The sequence below is a fragment of the Cherax quadricarinatus genome, chromosome 82, assembly GCF_038502225.1.
Source record: "Cherax quadricarinatus isolate ZL_2023a chromosome 82, ASM3850222v1, whole genome shotgun sequence".
Taxonomy (NCBI): Eukaryota; Metazoa; Arthropoda; class Malacostraca; order Decapoda; family Parastacidae; genus Cherax; species Cherax quadricarinatus.
Window position 1 is genome coordinate 12,652,168 of NC_091373.1, and position 22,583 is coordinate 12,674,750.

At 38.8% G+C, this 22,583-nt stretch overlaps 1 protein-coding gene across 1 annotated transcript in view; it reads left to right on the forward strand.

The window, feature by feature from the left end:
- The window catches only part of LOC128702906 (tuberin-like), a 174,499-nt gene that overhangs the window by 136,147 nt on the left and 15,769 nt on the right, over nucleotides 1–22,583 (forward strand). Inside the window, exons 22-27 of the mRNA XM_070102611.1 lie at nucleotides 2,669–2,759; nucleotides 5,870–6,061; nucleotides 7,079–7,242; nucleotides 7,579–7,792; nucleotides 10,694–10,901; nucleotides 13,185–13,278. Of these exons, the coding sequence (XP_069958712.1) occupies nucleotides 2,669–2,759; nucleotides 5,870–6,061; nucleotides 7,079–7,242; nucleotides 7,579–7,792; nucleotides 10,694–10,901; nucleotides 13,185–13,278 (963 nt within the window). The remainder of the gene's footprint in view (nucleotides 1–2,668; nucleotides 2,760–5,869; nucleotides 6,062–7,078; nucleotides 7,243–7,578; nucleotides 7,793–10,693; nucleotides 10,902–13,184; nucleotides 13,279–22,583) is intronic.

Consider the following 22,583-nt stretch of genomic DNA (forward strand, 5'->3'; position numbering starts at 1 on the left):
GTTGTCTAACTGTTGCATATGTGTCTTACCTAACAACCTGTCATTATTGTATACCATTTTGATGTTCAATAATAATACAGTTAATAATAATAATAATAATAATAATATCTAGGTAGTAGGTTGGTAGACAGCAACCACTCAGGGAGGTTTTGCTGTCTTACCAAATGAGTGTAAAATAGAAACCTGTAATTGTTTTACATGAAGATAGGATTACTGATGTCTTTTTTTTTTTTTTTTTTTTTTTTTTTTTTTTTTTTTTTTTTTTTTTTTTTTTTTTTTGTGTGTGTGTGTGTGTGTGTGTCATAAACGTGTAAGATTTCAGGTACGTCTTGCCACTTCTCCTTACACTTAGGTCACACTACACACACATGTACAGGCATATATATATATACGCATATACATATATACACACCCCTCTGCATTTTCTTCTATTTTCTTACTAGGTCTTGTTTATTTCTTCTTATTTCCATGGGGACGTGGAACAGAATTCTTCCTCCGTAAGTCATGCATGTCGTAAAAGGCGACTAAAATGCCAGGAAAAGAGGGCTAGTAACCCCTGTTCCTGTATACATTACAGCCTCTCCTTACTTAACAACAGTTCCAGTCCTAAGACCACGTCAGTAAATGAATTAGTTGCTAAGTGAGGAGCATACTATAATGGTAGTGGGTTTGTGTCAGCTATCTTTGTGACATTTCTGACATATTTTTGAATGTTCATACAGTATTGTACTGTATATTGTATTAAACAGAATGGAGGAAATAAGCTCTAATATACATTATTTAGGTATGCATACTGGTCAAAGAGCCCATTGTAAGTCCGAGTTGTCAGTAAACGAGGAGAGGCTGTACTAAATTTAAAGAGAGAAGCTTTTGTTTTTCTTTTTAGGCCACCCTACCTCAGTGGGATGTGGTTGGTTTGTTTAAAAAAAAAATGATAATAGAATAATAATGATAGAGTGGGTGAGGTGCTTTCAGCAAATTTTGCTGAGAATAAGAAACCGTTTTGGAATGAGATAAATAGGGTAGAAAAGCCTAGGGAACAAATGGACTTGACAGTTAAAAACAGAATAAGGGAGTTAGTAGATGGGGAGTTGGAGGTATTGGGAAGATAGTGGGAATATTTCGAGGAACTGTTAAATGTTGATGAAGAGAGGGAGGCAGTGATTTTATTCATTGGCCAGGGAGGTATAAAATCTTTTAGGAGTGAAGAACAGCCAGATATGAGTGTGAGGGGAGGTGTATGAGGCATTAGGTAGAATGAAAGGGGGTAAAACAGCTGGAACTAACACGCTCACACAGCAAGCATGTGTGAGCGTGTTAGATAGGAGTGGAGACAAATGGTTTTTGGGACTTGACAAGCTGTTGGAGTGTGAGGACAGTAATATTTTGTGAAAGGATTCAGGGAAACCGGTTAGCAGGACTTGAGTCCTGTAGGTGGGAAGTACAATACCTACACTTTAAAGGAAGGTTTTGGGACATTTGGTGTTTAGAGTGATATCTGAACTGTTGTATCTGCGTACCTCTACAAAGACAGTGATGATGTGTGAATGATGGTGAGAGTTTTTTTTTTTTGGGGGGGGGGTCACCCTGCCTCGGTAGGAGATGGCCAGCGTGTTGAAGAAAAATAATAATAATAATAATAGTAATAATCTGACAAGTATACACTACAACTATGACAGACCTAGTGGACATCATTGGTACACTACTGTATATAGAAAGCCCCTGGTTATGCATAGCATTTCTGGCAACTTAGGTTAATCTTATTCTTCAGGATGCAACACACACCAGTAATATCATCGTACACATAATATGTCTTCAAATTTTTTTGAGGTCTTATTTATAAACATAGAGAGAATTACCTCAAAAATACAAGTTGAAAGGCATTATAAATGTTTAGAAACCTGATGTACTGAGTCTGGCTTTAGGTAAACTGGAAAAATACATTCTAAAACTGGTATCATTCATGGAAGAGACTAAGAGAATTTTTATAAGAATTTCATTGAGGCCTGGTCTGGGACTGGGCAGTTAGAGCATTGACCCTCAGAACACACACTGTGTCAGGTCACCCCACCAAGGTAGGGTGGCTGACAGTGAAGAAAACTCTCACTGTCACCCATTCAATCACTGTCTTGCAAGAAGAATGGCGACATCACAGTTCAGATGACCATCCAAATCTCAGCATCTCCACCACCCCTCCTTCAGAGACTAAGCACTGTGCTTCCCACCTCCAGGACTTAAGTCCAGTTAACCAGCTTTCCTGAATCCCTTCATAAATCATGTATATGTATGTGAGTGCAGTATCGTGGTTATTTTTGAATGCTTCACATTTACTGCACATGTGCTTTGGGTCCTGGAATATTTTGTATTGGATACTGAAGACCTGGTATTTATTTTTAGAGACAAACATACAAGCTAAAAAAAAGAAGTAGAGATATGAAGAAATGTTCATAATTTCATTTCAAAATTTGTCTCCCAGGCTAGGTTATTATGCCCTCTAGTAATCAGTTCATCTTCTAAATCATGTGTAGTATTGTTACAGTAATATACACTCATTTATTACCTTTGTATTGCTTTTCTACAGATCAATGAGAATTTTCATTTGGTGTAGTCTTAGAATGTTATCTATTTTTTATTGTCATTGAATTAATAATTTAAATTTTTATTCCAGGCCAAATATAAACCCCAGAGTAAAGATGACTTGCACATGCGTTCTGTAAAGAGAGACAGCGGTGATGGCTTGACACCATTAATTGACCAAGGCAAGTATTGTATCTGGGGACTCTTCATATTACACAGATAACCCACACATAGGAGAAAGAAACTTATGATGATGTTTTGGTCCAACTTGGATGATTAACTAGTCACACACTTAGTCACAAGTTTCTTTCTCCTATTTAATTATTTTATTAACACATCGGCCATTTCGCACCATGGCAGGGTGGCCAGAAAAAGAAAAGCTTTCATCATCATTCACTCCATCACTGTCTTGCATGTGTGGGTTATTTATTTATTGTTCCAGTTGTGGTATTGTGCTTTTTTATTCTATATAGGCCCTTCTTATTGTTTCTTTACTTTCATGCAAGGAGGTGTAATGATGTAGAATCTTTTCCAACCATTGATTATCAGTTGAATTCAGCATCTTCGAAAGCTTGGCACTCACCAGTAACATTCAAAGTTGTTATGGAAGAATTCTGCGGGTTGACTTGTGTGTCCTGTGCAGTATATTAAATGATAACTTATGACTTTTTTCTTTTTTTCTTGTTATGAAGTTGATATACAGTGTTGCAGTTTAATGATAGTTTTGAACAGAATGTACTAATAAGGTCAGATATTTTGGAAAAAAAGAATGTGTTTAGAATGAATGTAAAAAAAAAAAAATGTGCATCTTAATTTTGATTTATTAAAATAACAGTACTGTATATTAGAATAACGTTAAGCAGATAAGAGGAGAGAGTGAATATTGAATGGATAATTGTCAATGGGAGGCAGCTGCTGTGTTAAAAAAACATTTAAGTTATTGTATTTTTTTTTTTTCAACAAGTCAACTGTTTCCCACTGAGGCAGTGTGACCCATAAAGAAAGAAAATCCCCAAAAAGAAAATACTTTCATCATCGTTCAACACTTTCACCTCACTCATACATAATCACTGTCTTTGCAGAGGCACCCAGATACAACAGTTTAGAAGCATATACAGTGGACCCCCGACTTACGATATTAATTCATTCCAGAAGTCTGTTCGGGTGCCGTTATTGAACGAATTTGTTCCCATAAGGAATATTGTAAATTAGATTAGTCCGTTTCAGACCCCCAAAAATACACGTACAAAAGCACTTACAAAAATACACTTACATAATTGTTAGAGTTGGGAGCTGATCGTAAGGCGGGGGTCCACTGTATAAAGATATATAACATATCCCTCCAAACTGCCAATATCCCAAACCCCTCCTTTAAAGTGCAGGCATTGTACACTACTTTTCCAGTACTCAGGTCTGGCTATATAAAAATAACCGGTTCCCCTGAATCCCATTACTAAATATTACCCTGCTCACACTCCAACAGCTTGTCAGGTCCCAAAAACCATTCGTCTCCATTTACTTCCATCTAACATGCTCATGCATGCTTACTGGAAGTACAAGCCCCTCGCCCACAAAGCCTCCTTTACCCCCTCCCTCCAACCTTTTCGAGGACGACCCCTACCCCGCTTTCCTTCCCCTACAGATTTATGTGCTCTCCATGTCATTCTACTTTGATCCATTCTCTCTGAATGACGAAACAACCTCATCAGCCCCTCTTCAGCCCTCTGACTAATACTTTTATTAACTCCACACCTTCTCCTAATTTCCACACTCCAAATTCTCTGCATAATATTTCCACCACACGTTGCCCTTAGACAGGACATCTCCACTGCCTCCAACCACCTCCTCACTGCAGCATTTACAACCCAAGGTTCACACCCATATTAGAGTGTTGGTACTGCTATACTTTCATACATTCCCTTCTTTGCCTCTATAGGTAATGTTTTTTGTCTCCACATATACCTCAATGCACCACTCACCTTTTTTCCTTCAATTCTGTGGTTAACCTCATCCTTCACAGACCCATCTGCTGACACGTCAACTCCCAAATATCTGAAAACATTCACTTCTTCCATACTCCCTCTCTCTATTGTGATAATTGATTTTTGTTTATTTAAATAGTTTAATACCCTCATCACCTTACTCTTATCTATGTTCACTTTCAACTTTCTAACTTTACACACCCTCCCAAACTTGTCCACTAACCTTTGCAACTTTTCTTTAGAATCTCCTGTAAGCACAGTATCATCAGCAAAAAGTAACTGTGTCAACTCCCATTTTGTACGTGATTCCCCATAATTTAATCATGAGTTATTCATTAATGTTATTAATGCATAAAAAGTTAAAAAGATGAGAATGTTAAAAGGAGCATATCTGCATGCCTCTGGTAAGCCAGTGATTGCGTGAATAATGATGAAAGTTTTCCTTTTTTGGGTCACCCTACCTTGATGGTAGATGGCCAGTGTGTTAAAAAAAAGTTTGAATAAGAAAAGAGGGCTTGCTTGATTGGTTGAATTTAGGTGAATGTTGGGGTTAAATGAAGGTTTATGTCACTGGCTATAAATATTTATATCACCTTGGTAATTACTATGTAGATTTCTCTGATAGCATTTTCTGCATTTTTATATTGTTTCTAACAATGAATTGCATTTATACATTCCAAGACTAGTGTTGGAATTTATTGATATTGTACTGTTAAAATACTATCAGGGAATTATATCCAATCAGTGATTGTTTTTTCGTTAATCCAGTTGGAATAATAATTTACGTAGTTGAAAAATGCACTGGAAAATTGGTCTGTTTTATGCTTTTTTGTACCTTTTAGCTTTTAAATTTAATTCTGTGCCTGTCTATCCACATATAATTCTGAAAATTCTTAACAAGGAATCTCATAGGCACAGCTGGCCAACAGCTAGTAAGTCTCCAGTATTGAATGAATTGTGACAAGTAAGTTTTAATTAAAAGTGGAATATATGGAAAACTTTGCAAGTTTTTATCTTTGTAGTATTATGAGTAGCAGTAAAAAATTTTTTTGGAGCTCTTTTTATTCAGAATTCTTGTAAATTTGGACTTTAAAATTATTAATTTGTCTCTGAAAATGAGAGTTTTACATATAATGGACAAAGTCCTTTGGTTGCAGAATTGTCTTATTGATACAGTACACTGACAAAATAACCTCGTCTCTAACTACCACACTCACCATTACCAATCACCTACTGCTCCCTACTAGTCTGTTAAATTGAGGTTGTACTGTATTTTAATGGTTGATCATGAATTTTTGTGATACCAACAGATACTGATGTGGGATGGACAGGTGGAGGATTAAATGAACCGACTGATGGGGAAGCCTCTGTTGATCATCTGGTTTTTGGCAGTAGTGTTGGACCTGGTGCTACTCCGAGCAGTGACAACAAGAAAAAGGAGCCTCATTTGTGTGCCTGTTGGTGCCCAGGATGGGCAGAAATATATGTTAGGCAACCCACTGGTTAGTTATCTTCCTTGTTGAATGTTGGTTTAAAGCTATTATTTTTAAATGGTTTTATGTTGATTAAAAATCAAATAAATTACCCAAACTAGCTTCCTTGCAGGTGGCAAAGTAGTTCCTTGCCTGCCACATTGTGTATTTGCAAATGACAAAGGTATGCAGACATCTGAGTATTTTTTGAATACCTTATGGAACTAAAAGTAAAGGGAAGAATGGCAGGTGGAGAGTGTGAGAAGCCAGATTTTCAAAGAGGGAACTTTATAGGGATGAGGGATTTCCTGGTAGGAAAGCAATCTGGAAGGCAAGTGAGTGGATGAGATGGATTACCTAGTTGAAAATGGCTCGGAAACAAAGAACTTCTTACACATCACGGTGCTCCCAGTATATACCCATGTACTTTTTGCTCAGGTAGATCTGTTTTGCCACTGTGTGGGCAAAACTTAATCAATATAAGATTGCATTTATGTCCATTTTTCCATCTTGTTTTTATTTTATACCATTTATCTCCAAGGGGAAATAGCATCTCTGGTTCAACCAGAGATGCAGAGAGGCAAACAAAGAAGCAAAAGTGCATGAAAACACTGTAGAAAGTAAAGGACAGATGAGAAGTGAAATGAATATGCAGGGGTGAGGAGAGAGAGGCTAAGTGACAATTTGAGAATGATACCAAATGTGAATCAAAGCTGCTTCACAGCCACATCAGAAAAAAGATGATACAAGAAAGTCTGCAAAGTACTGAACAAATGTTTTAAAGAGGTTTGAAAGAAAGAAGGGTACACTGGCAGAAATTGGAGACCTGACCTTACACACAACAGGAAAAAGAGGCAAGATATGGTATAAAATGTCAACAGATGTACATTAATACACATGCACAGTACCTGGCTATTTTATTAATATCCTAATACTGAATATTGACTAATTGCAGTTTTTATTTGCATTATCTCCTGTTAAATTTTTGTCTTGTTATTTTTTTTTATAATTTGCCTTGATGTTATTCAGCATCATTTCTTTTTTTAGGGAATGTGACCTGGATGATGAGACTTATGAACAATGTGACAGTAGAAACAGGAGAGGAGCTTCCTTTAAATATCTTGAGTAATCTTATTGTACCTCTAACTTCAATTGAGTCTAGCGAGCTTGCCATGTCAGTCTTCTCTCACCAGGAAGATGAGAAAAATGAGGTAAAATATTGAAATTAATGTGAGAAAAATGAGGTAAAATATTGTAATTAATGTGGGAAAATGAGATAAAATATTTTAATTAATGTGGGAATAATGAGGTAAAGTATTGTAATAATGTGAGAAAAATGAGGTAAAATATTGCCACCACTTGACCAGACCATCTCATCACCCCTTCTGCTGTTTGAATTATACACTTCATACCACACTGTTTTTTAATTTCCCAATTTTTCATTCTCTACATTTTAAATGCAAATTATGGCTATACATTTCATCCAGTTTTTTATCATGAACATTTGAAATGCTTTTTTGCTCTATTCAACATTAATATTTTCACAGGAACTCTTAGGCCAACACTTTGAAGACTCCAGACCACGGGCATTTTCTGGTGCCTCAGACAAGACACAAGACTCGGATCTTGGCTCTCAGAGAGATTCTAGTGGTTGTAGCAGCGGTGCGCCATCTCATGCATCATCTGACCTTCGGATCAATGCTGCTGATCCAGGGGATGACACCAGAGGCAGTTCACCTCTGACTAATACAAGCACATCTGGTGAGTTATAAGAATGTCATATATTGGTGTTAGAGGAATATATTAATATACAAAGCCTTTTTTTTTTTTCACTATTTTTAATTGTACTGATTTTGCCAAATGACATGCAAGTTGTATCATTTGGCAAACTTTAAAACATTCTTCAATAATCTACAGTATAACAGAAGCGCATAATGAGGCTATGTGAAAAGTACTCATTGAACCAACAGATAATTGATCTCACTAGAAATGAAAATACCCTGGATTTGATATTCACAAACAACAAGGAACTAATCAGAGACATAACAGTCACAAAAAAATATACTCTGATCACATCATCATAGAAGTTCAAACGAGTATTAACTCGGGGTTAGGGAACTGCATCACTAATGTTAGAGATGGGATGTTCAGCAAGTTTAATTTTAACAACCATAGAATTGACTGGGAAAAAATAAACCACTAGCTATCAAACATATCCTAGGAATCAGACATGAGCACCCTAAATCCCCACCAAACCTAGAGAAGCTGAATGTAGAAGCATACAAGGTATGTATGATGCACGTACCATTGAGAAAACCCAGAAGAAGATCAGATATAGAGAGAGAGAGTGTAGGAGATAGTACAGAAGACAAAAATGGGTTACTGAATTGCTTAAAAACACAGATCTGCTGCAACAGAGGAAAGATAGTCTTAGCCGAGAGATCACCAAATTAGAGCAAAAACTTAGGATGTCGTACCTAACAGGAGTACAAAGGGAACAAAGGGCCATACAGGATATTGCAGGAAACCCAAAATATTTCTATTGCTATGCAAAATCCAAGCTAAGGCCTACCTGTAGAATTGGACCATTATTGAGAGGAGATTTGTATACTGACGATGAACAGGAAATGAATGAAATTCTAAAAGAACAGTATGAGTTGGTGTTCAGCAACCCACTAAATGACAGTAAGGTAGCAAATGCAGAAACATTTTTTGCTCCAGCAGAAGGCCACACAGACCAACTGACTGACATTAGTACAAATCTCATAGATTTAAAAAAAGAAATGGATAACATGCCCACTCATCAGCACCTGGACCAGATTCATGAAATGCCCTATTTATAAAGAAGTGCAAAGTACCACTAGCACGAGCCCTCAGTATTCTTTGGAGAAAGAGCTTAGATTTAGGTGAAGTACCTGAGGCCTTAAAGAGTACAGACATAGAACCTTTGCATAAGGGAGGTAGTAGAGCATTAGCTAAAAATTACAGACCAGTAGCCCTAACTTATTACATCATAAAAATCTTTGAAAGAGTGATGAGACAACAGATTACAAATTTCCTGGACCAGCATGATTTTAGAGCAGGACAATCATGCCTGTCACAGATGCTGAATCATTAGGACAGAATTACGGAGACATTGGAAGACGACTAAAACCCAGATGTGATATACACAGGTTTTGCAAAGGTGTTTGAGATGTGAGATCATGGAGTGATAGAGTACAAAGTGAGGGCCCGGGCATTACGGGAAAGGTAGGCAGATGGATTTTTGGGTTCCTAACACACAGAACACAAAAAGTAGTTGTAAACATAACAAGATCCAGCATCAGCAAGGTAAAAAGCTCAGTGCCCCAAGGCACTGTCCTGGCACCTCTGCTGTTTCTCATCCTCATAGCAGACATAGATAAAAACACTCGCCACACTTTTGTAACATCATTTGCAGATGACACTAAAATAAGCATCAAAGTCACTATGGTAGAAGACACTGAAAAATTGCAGGAAGACAAGCAGGGTTTTTCAGTGGGAAGTGGAGAACAACATGATGTTCACTGGTGATAAGTTCCAGCTGCTTTGGTATGGAAAGAATAAAGAACTCAAAAGGAACACTATATCCAAAATTGAAGAGAGTCACCAAATAGAATGAATGGAACAAGTAAAAGACCTGGGAATAATTATGTCAGCTGACCATTCTTTTAAAGAAAAGAACAAGGCAAAGATCATGACAGCCAGGAAGATGACGGGGTGGGTGTTGAGATCTTTCAAAACAAGGGAAATAATGCCAGTGGTGACACTCTTCAAATCTCTAGTGCTCCCTCATTTAGAATATTACTCAGTGCTGATGGCCTCATTTAAAGCAGGAGAAATATCAGAGCTGGAACAAATACAGAGATCATTTATGGCTCACATTGAGCTAGTAAAGCACCTAAATTACTGGGAACACCTTCGTCTTGAATATGTACTCATTCGAGCGGAGGAGAGAGAGATGCACGATAATATATACCTGGAAAGTACTCGAGGATCTGCTCCCAAATCTGCACACTGCCATAACAACATACTGGAGTGAGAGAGATGGGAGGAAGTGCAAAATAAACCCAGTGAGGAGCAGGGGTGCAGTAGGGACAATAAGGGAACACTGTATCAACATCTCGGGTCCCAGACTATAAATCATCTTACCAGAAGATATCAGAAACCTGGCTAGAAGAAGTGTAGAAGCCTTCAAGAGGAAACTGAACAAGTATCTTCACCAGATGCCAGATCAACCAGGCTGTGATAGATATGTTGGGCAGTGGGCCTCCAGCAGCAACAGCCTGGTTGACCAGGCAAGCACCAGACGAGTCTGGTCTATGGCTGGGATCCAAAGAGTAGTGAAACTCTCGAAACTTCAAAGGTAGCAGTACCCCCCTCAATATATAAATTAATATTTATACACTTTATCTAATTTGTTTTTAACACTGGCTGTCTCCCACTTAGGCAGGGTGACCTGAAAAAGGAGAATTTATATAGGAGAAGGGGTTACTCGCCCCTTGCTCTGGCATTTTAGTCATCTCTTACAACACGAATGGGTTACTGAGGAAGAATGCTTCACTTCCCCATGGAGACTATCTAATTATACATTCTTCTTTTTGAGATATGTATCGTATATTACTTAGACAAATACACACACAGGTGAGACTCCTGATGACCCTCGTGTTCCTGTTCAGCGTTGCCATTCAAGTCCAGAAATGAGTGAGGGTGTAGTAGCTGGAGGAGAATCTAGTCAGCAACCTTTTCTTGACACAGTGACTAAAGTTCCTACTTCTCCAAGTATATCACCAGGACTCTCAGAAACTGCACCAGTTACATCTACAACAAGACAGGCAAAATCAAAGCCCAGGTTTGTTCCGAAGTCAAGTGTTCTTTTTTTTTACTAAGTTGTCTGTCATTTTTATTTGCAGTACCTAATTCACATTTTTATATTTATATATTTATATTTTTATATAGCCGGACTTGAGTCCTGGAAATGGGAAGTACAGTGCCTGCACTCTAAAGGAGGGGTTTTGGGATATTAGCAGTTTGGAGGGGTATGTTGTGTATCTTTATACATATATGCTTCTAAACTGTTATGTTCTGAGCACCTCTGCAAAAACAGTGATTATGTGTGAGTGAGGTGAAAGTGTTGAATGATGATGAAAGTATTTTCTTTTGGGGAATTTTCTTTCTTTTTGGGTCACCCTGCCTCGGTGGGAGACGGCCGACTTGTTGAAAAAAAAAAAAATTCACATCATTGTAGCTTCTTCTTTCAACAAACCAGCCGCATCCCATCGAAATTATTGTAACTATGATAATATATTTCAAGGCTGAATTGAAAATGTTTATTGATTCCATTCAGTTGCACCCCTCACAGAACAGTATTATATCCATTAATTTTTTCTTTCATGACGCTAATTTTTCTTTCTTGGGTCAAGAATATTTTTCTTATACGTATATTCTTATTCGTCACGTACTGATCTTTAAATCCATCACAGTATGGCAGATCTTAAAACCAATTTCAACTGAAAAATTATATTTTTTCTCATCTGTTTCACCTATTTTAATAATTAATCTTTCTTTACTATAAATGTTTTGTACACATGTAGTTACCTTTTAAAATTTTTTATTTTTACTTGTCAAGGTGATCCAAATAAGAAAACATTCACCATCGTTCATTCAATAGCTGTATTTTCAGAAGTGCACAGACATTACAGTTCATATGATCCTTGAAAGATTTCATAATTTGTAAACAAATACAGTAAACCTACAGTTTAACAGACCTTGATTTAATGGACTTCAGAAATACAAGACAAAATCCACTGGATCATTTGATTTGGAGACAGTGGACAAAGTGTGTTGGTTACAGAATTGGCAGTTATTTTTATGATTACAGCAAAATACTTTCATTTTGATCTACCACAATCACCATTACTGGCCACATGCTCCAATTTATTAAACCATTAAATCAAGAATTTACTGGAGTCAGAATTTATAATTGAAATTCACAGTTTTGGTTAATTAGTGATAGTACAGTACTGTACACATCCTTGTTGCAGACTTTTTCATCTTGTTAAGATCGAGGTTTGCATGTGTTTATACAGCAGGTGTGGAATAACACGGTGAAAACTTACGCTGTTGCTCTGCATAACTGCTGTGCCTAAACCCATATATGTAGAATAAAGTTATTTGTTTAATTAACTCAAATTGTGTGTTATGGAATTTTAATGCTTCTAGCACTTGGTACACATTATGCAGGTAGAATTTGCAAATGATTCATAAGATGCTGTAATTACAAATTAATGGTCTATTATAATACAGCCTCTCTTCACTTAACAACGGGGTTCTGTTTCTAAGACCATGTCAGTAGATGAATTCGTTGGTAAGCAAGGAGCATACTATAATGGTAGTGGGTTTGTCTCAACCTTTGCACCATTTATAATACTTTTAGTATATTTTTAAATGTTTGTACAGTAATGTACTGTATATTGTAATAAACAGAGTAGAGGAAATCAGCTCTAATATGCATTATTTAGGTATGCATACTGGTCAGAGAGCCCATCGTAAGTCTGAGTCGTCCGTAAAGATTATGACGCCAAGTGAGGAGAGGCTGTATTGGTAAGCATTAGATTTTTTTTTCAACATGTTGGCCATCTCCCACCAAGGCAGGGTGACCCAAAAAGAAACACTTTCACCGTTAAACACTTTCACCATTATTCAACATTTTCACCATCATTCACACACAATCACTGTCTTTTCAGAGGCACCAAGATATGACAGTTCACATGTCATGCCAAACAGCTGATATCTCATACCCCTCGTCAAAGGTGCAGGCATTGTACTTCCCACCTCCAGGACTCAAGTTCGGCTAACCGGTTTCCCTGAATCCCTTCACAAAATATTACCCTACTCACACTCCAACAGCTCGTCAAGTCCCAAAAACCATTTGTCTCCATTCACTTGTATCAAACACCATCACACACTCCTGCTGTATGTCCAAGCCCTTTGCACACAAAACCTCTTTTACTTTCTCCCTCCATCCTTTTCTAGGATGACCCCTACCCCTCCTTCCCTCCACTACAGATTTATACACCCTCCATATACTGTGGAATGGCAGCAAGTTTAAAAAAAAATTAATTCTTTTTGGCAGGTTTGAATTCGTGACTGGAGGAAGCAGTATTGGGTCAACGTCTCCACCACCTATCCAGTCTGCCCGAGTGCGCCACACCTCTGCCTACCAAACAGTACAGTCTTCTTGTGTTTAACTTAATTATTGGTACTGGATAGCAAAGACATATTCTTAAATGAGGCATTTATTTTGTGTATTGTGTTTCAGAATAAAAGATCTAAGAGATTGATTAGGGCAGGATAAATTGAACTATTGGCAATAGATTTTTTAAACAAACCAGCTATCTCCCACCGAGGTATGGTGACCCAGAAAAGAGGAAACACATTCACCATCATTCATTCAGTTGCTGTCAGGGAACTGGTTAGCCACACTTGAGTCCTGGTAGTGCAAAATACAGTACCTGGATTCTGAAGGAGTGATGGAGAATGTTGAGGTTTGAAGGGTCATCTGAACTGTGATGTGAGCACCCTTCTGGCAAGACGGTAATTGAATGAGTAACAGTGGAAAAGTTTTCTTTTTATCGGGCCACCGTGCCTCAGTATTATATAGGTATGTATTTTTATATTACCAAACCATTATTTGCGAGTATTATACAGTCAAAAGTTATGAATAGTTCAAATTCATTAGATGAAGTTTACATAGGTTGTTATACATAGTACAGTAATATTTTATTAGTGGTAGGGTTTGGAAAGGAAGAATTCATCTTTCCTAGGAAGGTGGCCACTCCTTTTCCTGGGGTTAACTTAACTAAGAGCTCAGCAGCAGCTTTTTTTCACAAATAGTAGGAAGATTGTCTTTATGTCAGAAATTGTAATTGGCAATGCAGCTGAAGATTGAAACTGTGAGCCATGTAAGTCTAAGTTCTGAAATGCCATGGACAATGAGGTCTGCTCTCCTATAGTAAGGCCATGAGTCTGCTTCATGAAGAATAAAAGTCACAGTACTGTGGCTGGATCAATTCACAAATAACCTACACTTAGAGAGGCAATGTTAGAAGAGATTTAGGTCCTTCTTGAACCATTATCAAGTCACAACTGAGCAAGGAAAAGCAGAGAATATAGAATACAGTTCAAGAAGAGGAAGGGAAAAGAAGGAAGTGGTAGTAGTAGTAGTAGCAATAGCCATTGTAATAGTAAGAGTAGTGGTAGAATAGTCAAACCATATCACGGGTGGGGATAGAACCCGTGATCAGAGAGTCTCAAAACTCCAGACCCTCGCGTTAGCCAGCTAGCCACAATAAGATTCATCCAACTGGCTAGCTGGCCCAGTGGCTAACGCGATGGTCTGGAGTTTTGAGACACAATGATCACGGGTTCTATCCCCGCCTGTGGTATGGTTTGTTTGCAATCATTTTTTTTTTTTTTTATTATCACACCGGCCGATTCCCACCAAGGCAGGGTGGCCCGAAAAAGAAAAACTTTCACCATCATTCACTCCATCACTGTCTTGCCAGAAGGGTGCTTTACACTACAGTTTTTAAACTGCAACATTAACACCCCTCCTTCAGAGTGCAGGCACTGTACTTCCCATCTCCAGGACTCAAGTCCGGCCTGCCGGTTTCCCTGAATCCCTTCATAAATGTTACTTTGCTCACACTCCAACAGCACGTCAAGTATTAAAAACCATTTGTCTCCATTCACTCCTATCAAACACGCTCACGCATGCCTGCTGGAAGTCCAAGCCCCTCGCACACAAAACCTCCTTTACCCCCTCCCTCCAACCCTTCCTAGGCCGACCCCTACCCCGCCTTCCTTCCACTACAGACTGATACACTCTTGAAGTCATTCTGTTTCGCTCCATTCTCTCTACATGTCCGAACCACCTCAACAACCCTTCCTCAGCCCTCTGGACAACAGTTTTGGTAATCCCGCACCTCCTCCTAACTTCCAAACTACGAATTCTCTGCATTATATTCACACCACACATTGCCCTCAGACATGACATCTCCACTGCCTCCAGCCTTCTCCTCGCTGCAACATTCATCACCCACGCTTCACACCCATATAAGAGCGTTGGTAAAACTATACTCTCATACATTCCCCTCTTTGCCTCCAAGGACAAAGTTCTTTGTCTCCACAGACTCCTAAGTGCACCACTCACTCTTTTTCCCTCATCAATTCTATGATTCACCTCATCTTTCATAGACCCATCCGCTGACACGTCCACTCCCAAATATCTGAATACGTTCACCTCCTCCATACTCTCTCCCTCCAATCTGATATTCAATCTTTCATCACCTAATCTTTTTGTTATCCTCATAACCTTACTCTTTCCTGTATTCACCTTTAATTTTCTTCTTTTGCACACCCTACCAAATTCATCCACCAATCTCTGCAACTTCTCTTCAGAATCTCCCAAGAGCACAGTGTCATCAGCAAAGAGCAGCTGTGACAACTCCCACTTTGTGTGTGATTCTTTATCTTTTAACTCCACGCCTCTTGCCAAGACCCTCGCATTTACTTCTCTTACAACCCCATCTATAAATATATTAAACAACCACGGTGACATCACACATCCTTGTCTAAGGCCTACTTTTACTGGGAAAAAATTTCCCTCTTTCCTACATACTCTAACTTGAGCCTCACTATCCTCGTAAAAACTCTTCACTGCTTTCAGTAACCTACCTCCTACACCATACACTTGCAACATCTGCCACATTGCCCCCCTATCCACCCTGTCATACGCCTTTTCCAAATCCATAAATGCCACAAAGACCTCTTTAGCCTTATCTAAATACTGTTCACTTATATGTTTCACTGTAAACACCTGGTCCACACACCCCCTACCTTTCCTAAAGCCTCCTTGTTCATCTGCTATCCTATTCTCCGTCTTACTCTTAATTCTTTCAATTATAACTCTACCATACACTTTACCAGGTACACTCAACAGACTTATCCCCCTATAATTTTTGCACTCTCTTTTATCCCCTTTGCCTTTATACAAAGGAACTATGCATGCTCTCTGCCAATCCCTAGGTACCTTACCCTCTTCCATACATTTATTAAATAATTGCACCAACCACTCCAAAACTATATCCCCACCTGCTTTTAACATTTCTATCTTTATCCCATCAATCCCGGCTGCCTTACCCCCTTTCATTTTACCTACTGCCTCACGAACTTCCCCCACACTCACAACTGGCTCTTCCTCACTCCTACAAGATGTTATTCCTCCTTGCCCTATACACGAAATCACAGCTTCCCTATCTTCATCAACATTTAACAATTCCTCAAAATATTCCTTCCATCTTCCCAATACGTCTAACTCTCCATTTAATAACTCTCCTCTCCTATTTTTAACTGACAAATCCATTTGTTCTCTAGGCTTTCTTAACTTGTTAATCTCACTCCAAAACTTTTTCTTATTTTCAACAAAATTTGTTGATAACATCTCACCCACTCTCTCATTTGCTCTCTTTTTACATTGCTTCACCACTCTCTTAACTTCTCTCTTTTTCTCCATATACTCTTCCCTCCTTGCATCACTTCTACTTTGTAAAAACTTCTCATATGCTAACTTTTTCTCCCTTACTACTCTCTTTACATCATCATTCCACCAATCGCTCCTCTTCCCTCCTGCACCCACTTTCCTGTAACCACAAACTTCTGCTGAACACTCTAACACTACATTTTTAAACCTACCCCATACCTCTTCGACCCCATTGCCTATGCTCTCATTAGCCCATCTATCCTCCAATAGCTGTTTATATCTTACCCTAACTGCCTCCTCTTTTAGTTTATAAACCTTCACCTCTCTCTTCCCTGATGCTTCTATTCTCCTTGTATCCCATCTACCTTTTACTCTCAGTGTAGCTACAACTAGAAAGTGATCTGATATATCTGTGGCCCCTCTATAAACATGTACATCCTGAAGTCTACTCAACAGTCTTTTATCTACCAATACATAATCCAACAAACTACTGTCATTTCGCCCTACATCATATCGTGTATACTTATTTATCCTCTTTTTCTTAAAATATGTATTACCTATAACTAAACCCCTTTCTATACAAAGTTCAATCAAAGGGCTCCCATTATCATTTACACCTGGCACCCCAAACTTACCTACCACACCCTCTCTAAAAGTTTCTCCTACTTTAGCATTCAAGTCCCCTACCACAATTACTCTCTCACTTGGTTCAAAGGCTCCTATACATTCACTTAACATCTCCCAAAATCTCTCTCTCTCCTCTGCATTCCTCTCTTCTCCAGGTGCATACACGCTTATTATGACCCACTTCTCGCATCCAACCTTTACTTTAATCCACATAATTCTTGAATTTACACATTCATATTCTCTTTTCTCCTTCCATAACTGATCATTTAACATTACTGCTACCCCTTCCTTTGCTCTAACTCTCTCAGATACTCCAGATTTAATCCCATTTATTTCCCCCCACTGAAACTCTCCTACCCCCTTCAGCTTTGTTTTGCTTAGGGCCAGGACATCCAACTTCTTTTCATTCATAACATCAGCAATCATCTGTTTCTTGTCATCCGCACTACATCCACGCACATTTAAGCAACCCAGTTTTATAAAGTTTTTCTTCTTCTCTTTTTTAGTAATTGTATACAGGAGAAGGGGTTACTAGCCCATTGCTCCCGGCATTTTAGTCGCCTCATACGACACGCATGGCTTACGGAGGAAAGATTCTTTTCCACTTCCCCATGGACAATAGAAGAAATAAAAAAGAACAAGAGCTATTTAGAAAAAGGAGAAAAACCTAGATGTATGTATATATATATATGCATGTGCGTGTCTGTGAAGTGTGACCAAAGTGTAAGTAGGAGTAGCAAGATATCCCTGTTATCTTAGCGTGTTTATGAGACAGAAAAAGAAACCAGCAATCCTACCATCATGCAAAACAGTTACAGGTTTTTGTTTCACAGTCATCTCGTGAGTCTAGTAGAATAGTAACAGTAGTACAAGTAGTGGTAATGGAATTAGTAAGAATTGTAGTAGTAATGGTTAATTACATCACAAGGGGATAGAGAAGCAGGTAACTCCATCCTCTAGCACACATCCCCAAGGGACTCACAGAGAAACAAAGAAAAGAGGATCCCTGCTTCATGATTAGCCTGACCGTCTTTCTCTCATTTATTAATTAATAACTGTGCCAAGAAAAAGATTACTTAAAAAGGTTTGCTCTTGTTGGATTATATTAGTACTGTATTTAAATTCTTTTGAAGAACTTTGCACTATGTATTCAGCCATTGTATCAGTGCAGTGTAGCTACATATAAGGTTTATTGAATTTGAGATAACTCATAATAGATGACTGTCAATGAATGAACGGAAGAATGGATGGAAATTTGAACCGTGGTCCTAAATGGTAGCGGTGTTGGATCTACTACCATCCAGGACATGGTCTGAATTCCTGTTCATTCTTCTATTTATTCATAAGGCATACCATTTACAAAAAAAAAATTCTTCAACTCACCAGGTAAAGTAAGACTGAAGATAAATCAACAATAAAGGAATTTTGGCAGGGCTGCATTATTAATGTCATTGGCAATACTATTTATTTTTTTTTTATTATCACACCGGCCGATTCCCACCAAGGCAGGGTGGCCCGAAAAAGAAAAACTTTCACCATCATTCACTCCATCACTGTCTTGCCAGACGGGTGCTTTACACTACAGTTTTTAAACTGCAACATTAACACCCCTCCTTCAGAGTGCAGGCACTGTACTTCCCATCTCCAGGACTCAAGTCCGGCCTGCCGGTTTCCCTGAATCCCTTCATAAATGTTACTTTGCTCACACTCCAACAGCACGTCAAGTATTAAAAACCATTTGTCTCCATTCACTCCTATCAAACACGCTCACGCATGCCTGCTGGAAGTCCAAGCCCCTCGCACACAAAACCTCCTTTACCCCCTCCCTCCAACCCTTCCTAGGCCGACCCCTACCCCGCCTTCCTTCCACTACAGACTGATACACTCTTGAAGTCATTCTGTTTCGCTCCATTCTCTCTACATGTCCGAACCACCTCAACAACCCTTCCTCAGCCCTCTGGACAACAGTTTTGGTAATCCCGCACCTCCTCCTAACTTCCAAACTACGAATTCTCTGCATTATATTCACACCACACATTGCCCTCAGACATGACATCTCCACTGCCTCCAGCCTTCTCCTCGCTGCAACATTCATCACCCACGCTTCACACCCATATAAGAGCGTTGGTAAAACTATACTCTCATACATTCCCCTCTTTGCCTCCAAGGACAAAGTTCTTTGTCTCCACAGACTCCTAAGTGCACCACTCACTCTTTTTCCCTCATCAATTCTATGATTCACCTCATCTTTCATAGACCCATCTGCTGACACGTCCACTCCCAAATATCTGAATACGTTCACCTCCTCCATACTCTCTCCCTCCAATCTGATATTCAATCTTTCATCACCTAATCTTTTTGTTATCCTCATAACCTTACTCTTTCCTGTATTCACCTTTAATTTTCTTCTTTTGCACACCCTACCAAATTCATCCACCAATCTCTGCAACTTCTCTTCAGAATCTCCCAAGAGCACAGTGTCATCAGCAAAGAGCAGCTGTGACAACTCCCACTTTGTGTGTGATTCTTTATCTTTTAACTCCACGCCTCTTGCCAAGACCCTCGCATTTACTTCTCTTACAACCCCATCTATAAATATATTAAACAACCACGGTGACATCACACATCCTTGTCTAAGGCCTACTTTTACTGGGAAAAAATTTCCCTCTTTCCTACATACTCTAACTTGAGCCTCACTATCCTCGTAAAAACTCTTCGCTGCTTTCAGTAACCTACCTCCTACACCATACACTTGCAACATCTGCCACATTGCCCCCCTATCCACCCTGTCATACGCCTTTTCCAAATCCATAAATGCCACAAAGACCTCTTTAGCCTTATCTAAATACTGTTCACTTATATGTTTCACTGTAAACACCTGGTCCACACACCCCCTACCTTTCCTAAAGCCTCCTTGTTCATCTGCTATCCTATTCTCCGTCTTACTCTTAATTCTTTCAATTATAACTCTACCATACACTTTACCAGGTACACTCAACAGACTTATCCCCCTATAATTTTTGCACTCTCTTTTATCCCCTTTGCCTTTATACAAAGGAACTATGCATGCTCTCTGCCAATCCCTAGGTACCTTACCTTCTTCCATACATTTATTAAATAATTGCACCAACCACTCCAAAACTATATCCCCACCTGCTTTTAACATTTCTATCTTTATCCCATCAATCCCGGCTGCCTTACCCCCTTTCATTTTACCTACTGCCTCACGAACTTCCCCCACACTCACAACTGGCTCTTCCTCACTCCTACAAGATGTTATTCCTCCTTGCCCTATACACGAAATCACAGCTTCCCTATCTTCATCAACATTTAACAATTCCTCAAAATATTCCTTCCATCTTCCCAATACCTCTAACTCTCCATTTAATAACTCTCCTCTCCTATTTTTAACTGACAAATCCATTTGTTCTCTAGGCTTTCTTAACTTGTTAATCTCACTCCAAAACTTTTTCTTATTTTCAACAAAATTTGTTGATAACATCTCACCCACTCTCTCATTTGCTCTCTTTTTACATTGCTTCACCACTCTCTTAACTTCTCTCTTTTTCTCCATATACTCTTCCCTCCTTGCATCACTTCTACTTTGTAAAAACTTCTCATATGCTAACTTTTTCTCCCTTACTACTCTCTTTACATCATCATTCCACCAATCGCTCCTCTTCCCTCCTGCACCCACTTTCCTGTAACCACAAACTTCTGCTGAACACTCTAACACTACATTTTTAAACCTACCCCATACCTCTTCGACCCCATTGCCTATGCTCTCATTAGCCCATCTATCCTCCAATAGCTGTTTATATCTTACCCTAACTGCCTCCTCTTTTAGTTTATAAACCTTCACCTCTCTCTTCCCTGATGCTTCTATTCTCCTTGTATCCCATCTACCTTTTACTCTCAGTGTAGCTACAACTAGAAAGTGATCTGATATATCTGTGGCCCCTCTATAAACATGTACATCCTGAAGTCTACTCAACAGTCTTTTATCTACCAATACATAATCCAACAAACTACTGTCATTTCGCCCTACATCATATCGTGTATACTTATTTATCCTCTTTTTCTTAAAATATGTATTACCTATAACTAAACCCCTTTCTATACAAAGTTCAATCAAAGGGCTCCCATTATCATTTACACCTGGCACCCCAAACTTACCTACCACACCCTCTCTAAAAGTTTCTCCTACTTTAGCATTCAAGTCCCCTACCACAATTACTCTCTCACTTGGTTCAAAGGCTCCTATACATTCACTTAACATCTCCCAAAATCTCTCTCCAATACTACTGGTACTTATTTTTGGAATGACTCCCACTGAACAGCATGTGTAGAAAGCTGGCTTGGTGAATCATTGACTTGTATGGTTTCAAGGAAACAAATGTGGACATTTGCAAGAGTGTAGCCTCTCCTCACTTAACGACAGAGCTCTGTTCCTATGACCTCGTTGGTGAATGAATTCATCACTAAGTGAGGAGTATACTATATGGTAGTGGGTTTGTGTCAATCATCACTGATATTGTTTTAGTGTCACCTTTGCACCATTTATAACATTTCTGGTATATTTTTACATGTTTATACAGTAGTGTACTGTATATTGTGATAAACATAACAGAGGAAATCAGCTCTAATATACATTATTTTGGTATGCATACTGGTCAGAGAGCCTGTCGTAAGTCTGAGTTGTCGGTAAACAAGTACATACGTTGCTAAGTGAGGAGAGGCTGTACTCTTCTAAATTTCTTGACTTCCATTATGTTGACATTTGAGTTCCCACACTTATTATATGTTCTTTTCTGTATCGCTAACTACTGATTTATTTAACACTCCATCCCAATGAGATGAGTGTATACAATTTTTAACTCTGCTTTATTGGTGAATGAAAAATTCTTCTGGTTATAATTTTTTTTTTTTTTAAACAAGTCGGCCGTCTCCCACCGAAGCAGGGTGACCCAAAAAGAAAGAAAATCCCCAAAAAGAAAATACTTTCATCATCATTCAACACTTTCACCTTACTCACACATAATCACTGTTTTTGCAGAGGTGCTCAGAATACAACAGTTTAGAAGCATATACGTATAAAGATACACAACATATCCCCTCCAAACTGCTAATATCCCAAACCCCTCCTTTAAAGTGCAGGCATTGTACTTCCCATTTCCAGGACTCAAGTCTGGCTATATAAAAATAACCAGTTTCCCTGAATCCCTTCACTAAATATTACCCTGCTCATACTCCAACAGCTTGTCAGGTCCCAAATACCATTTGTCTCCATTCACTCCTATTTAACACGCTCATGCACGCTTGCCGGAAGTCCAAGCCCCTCGCCCACAAAACCTCCTTTACCCC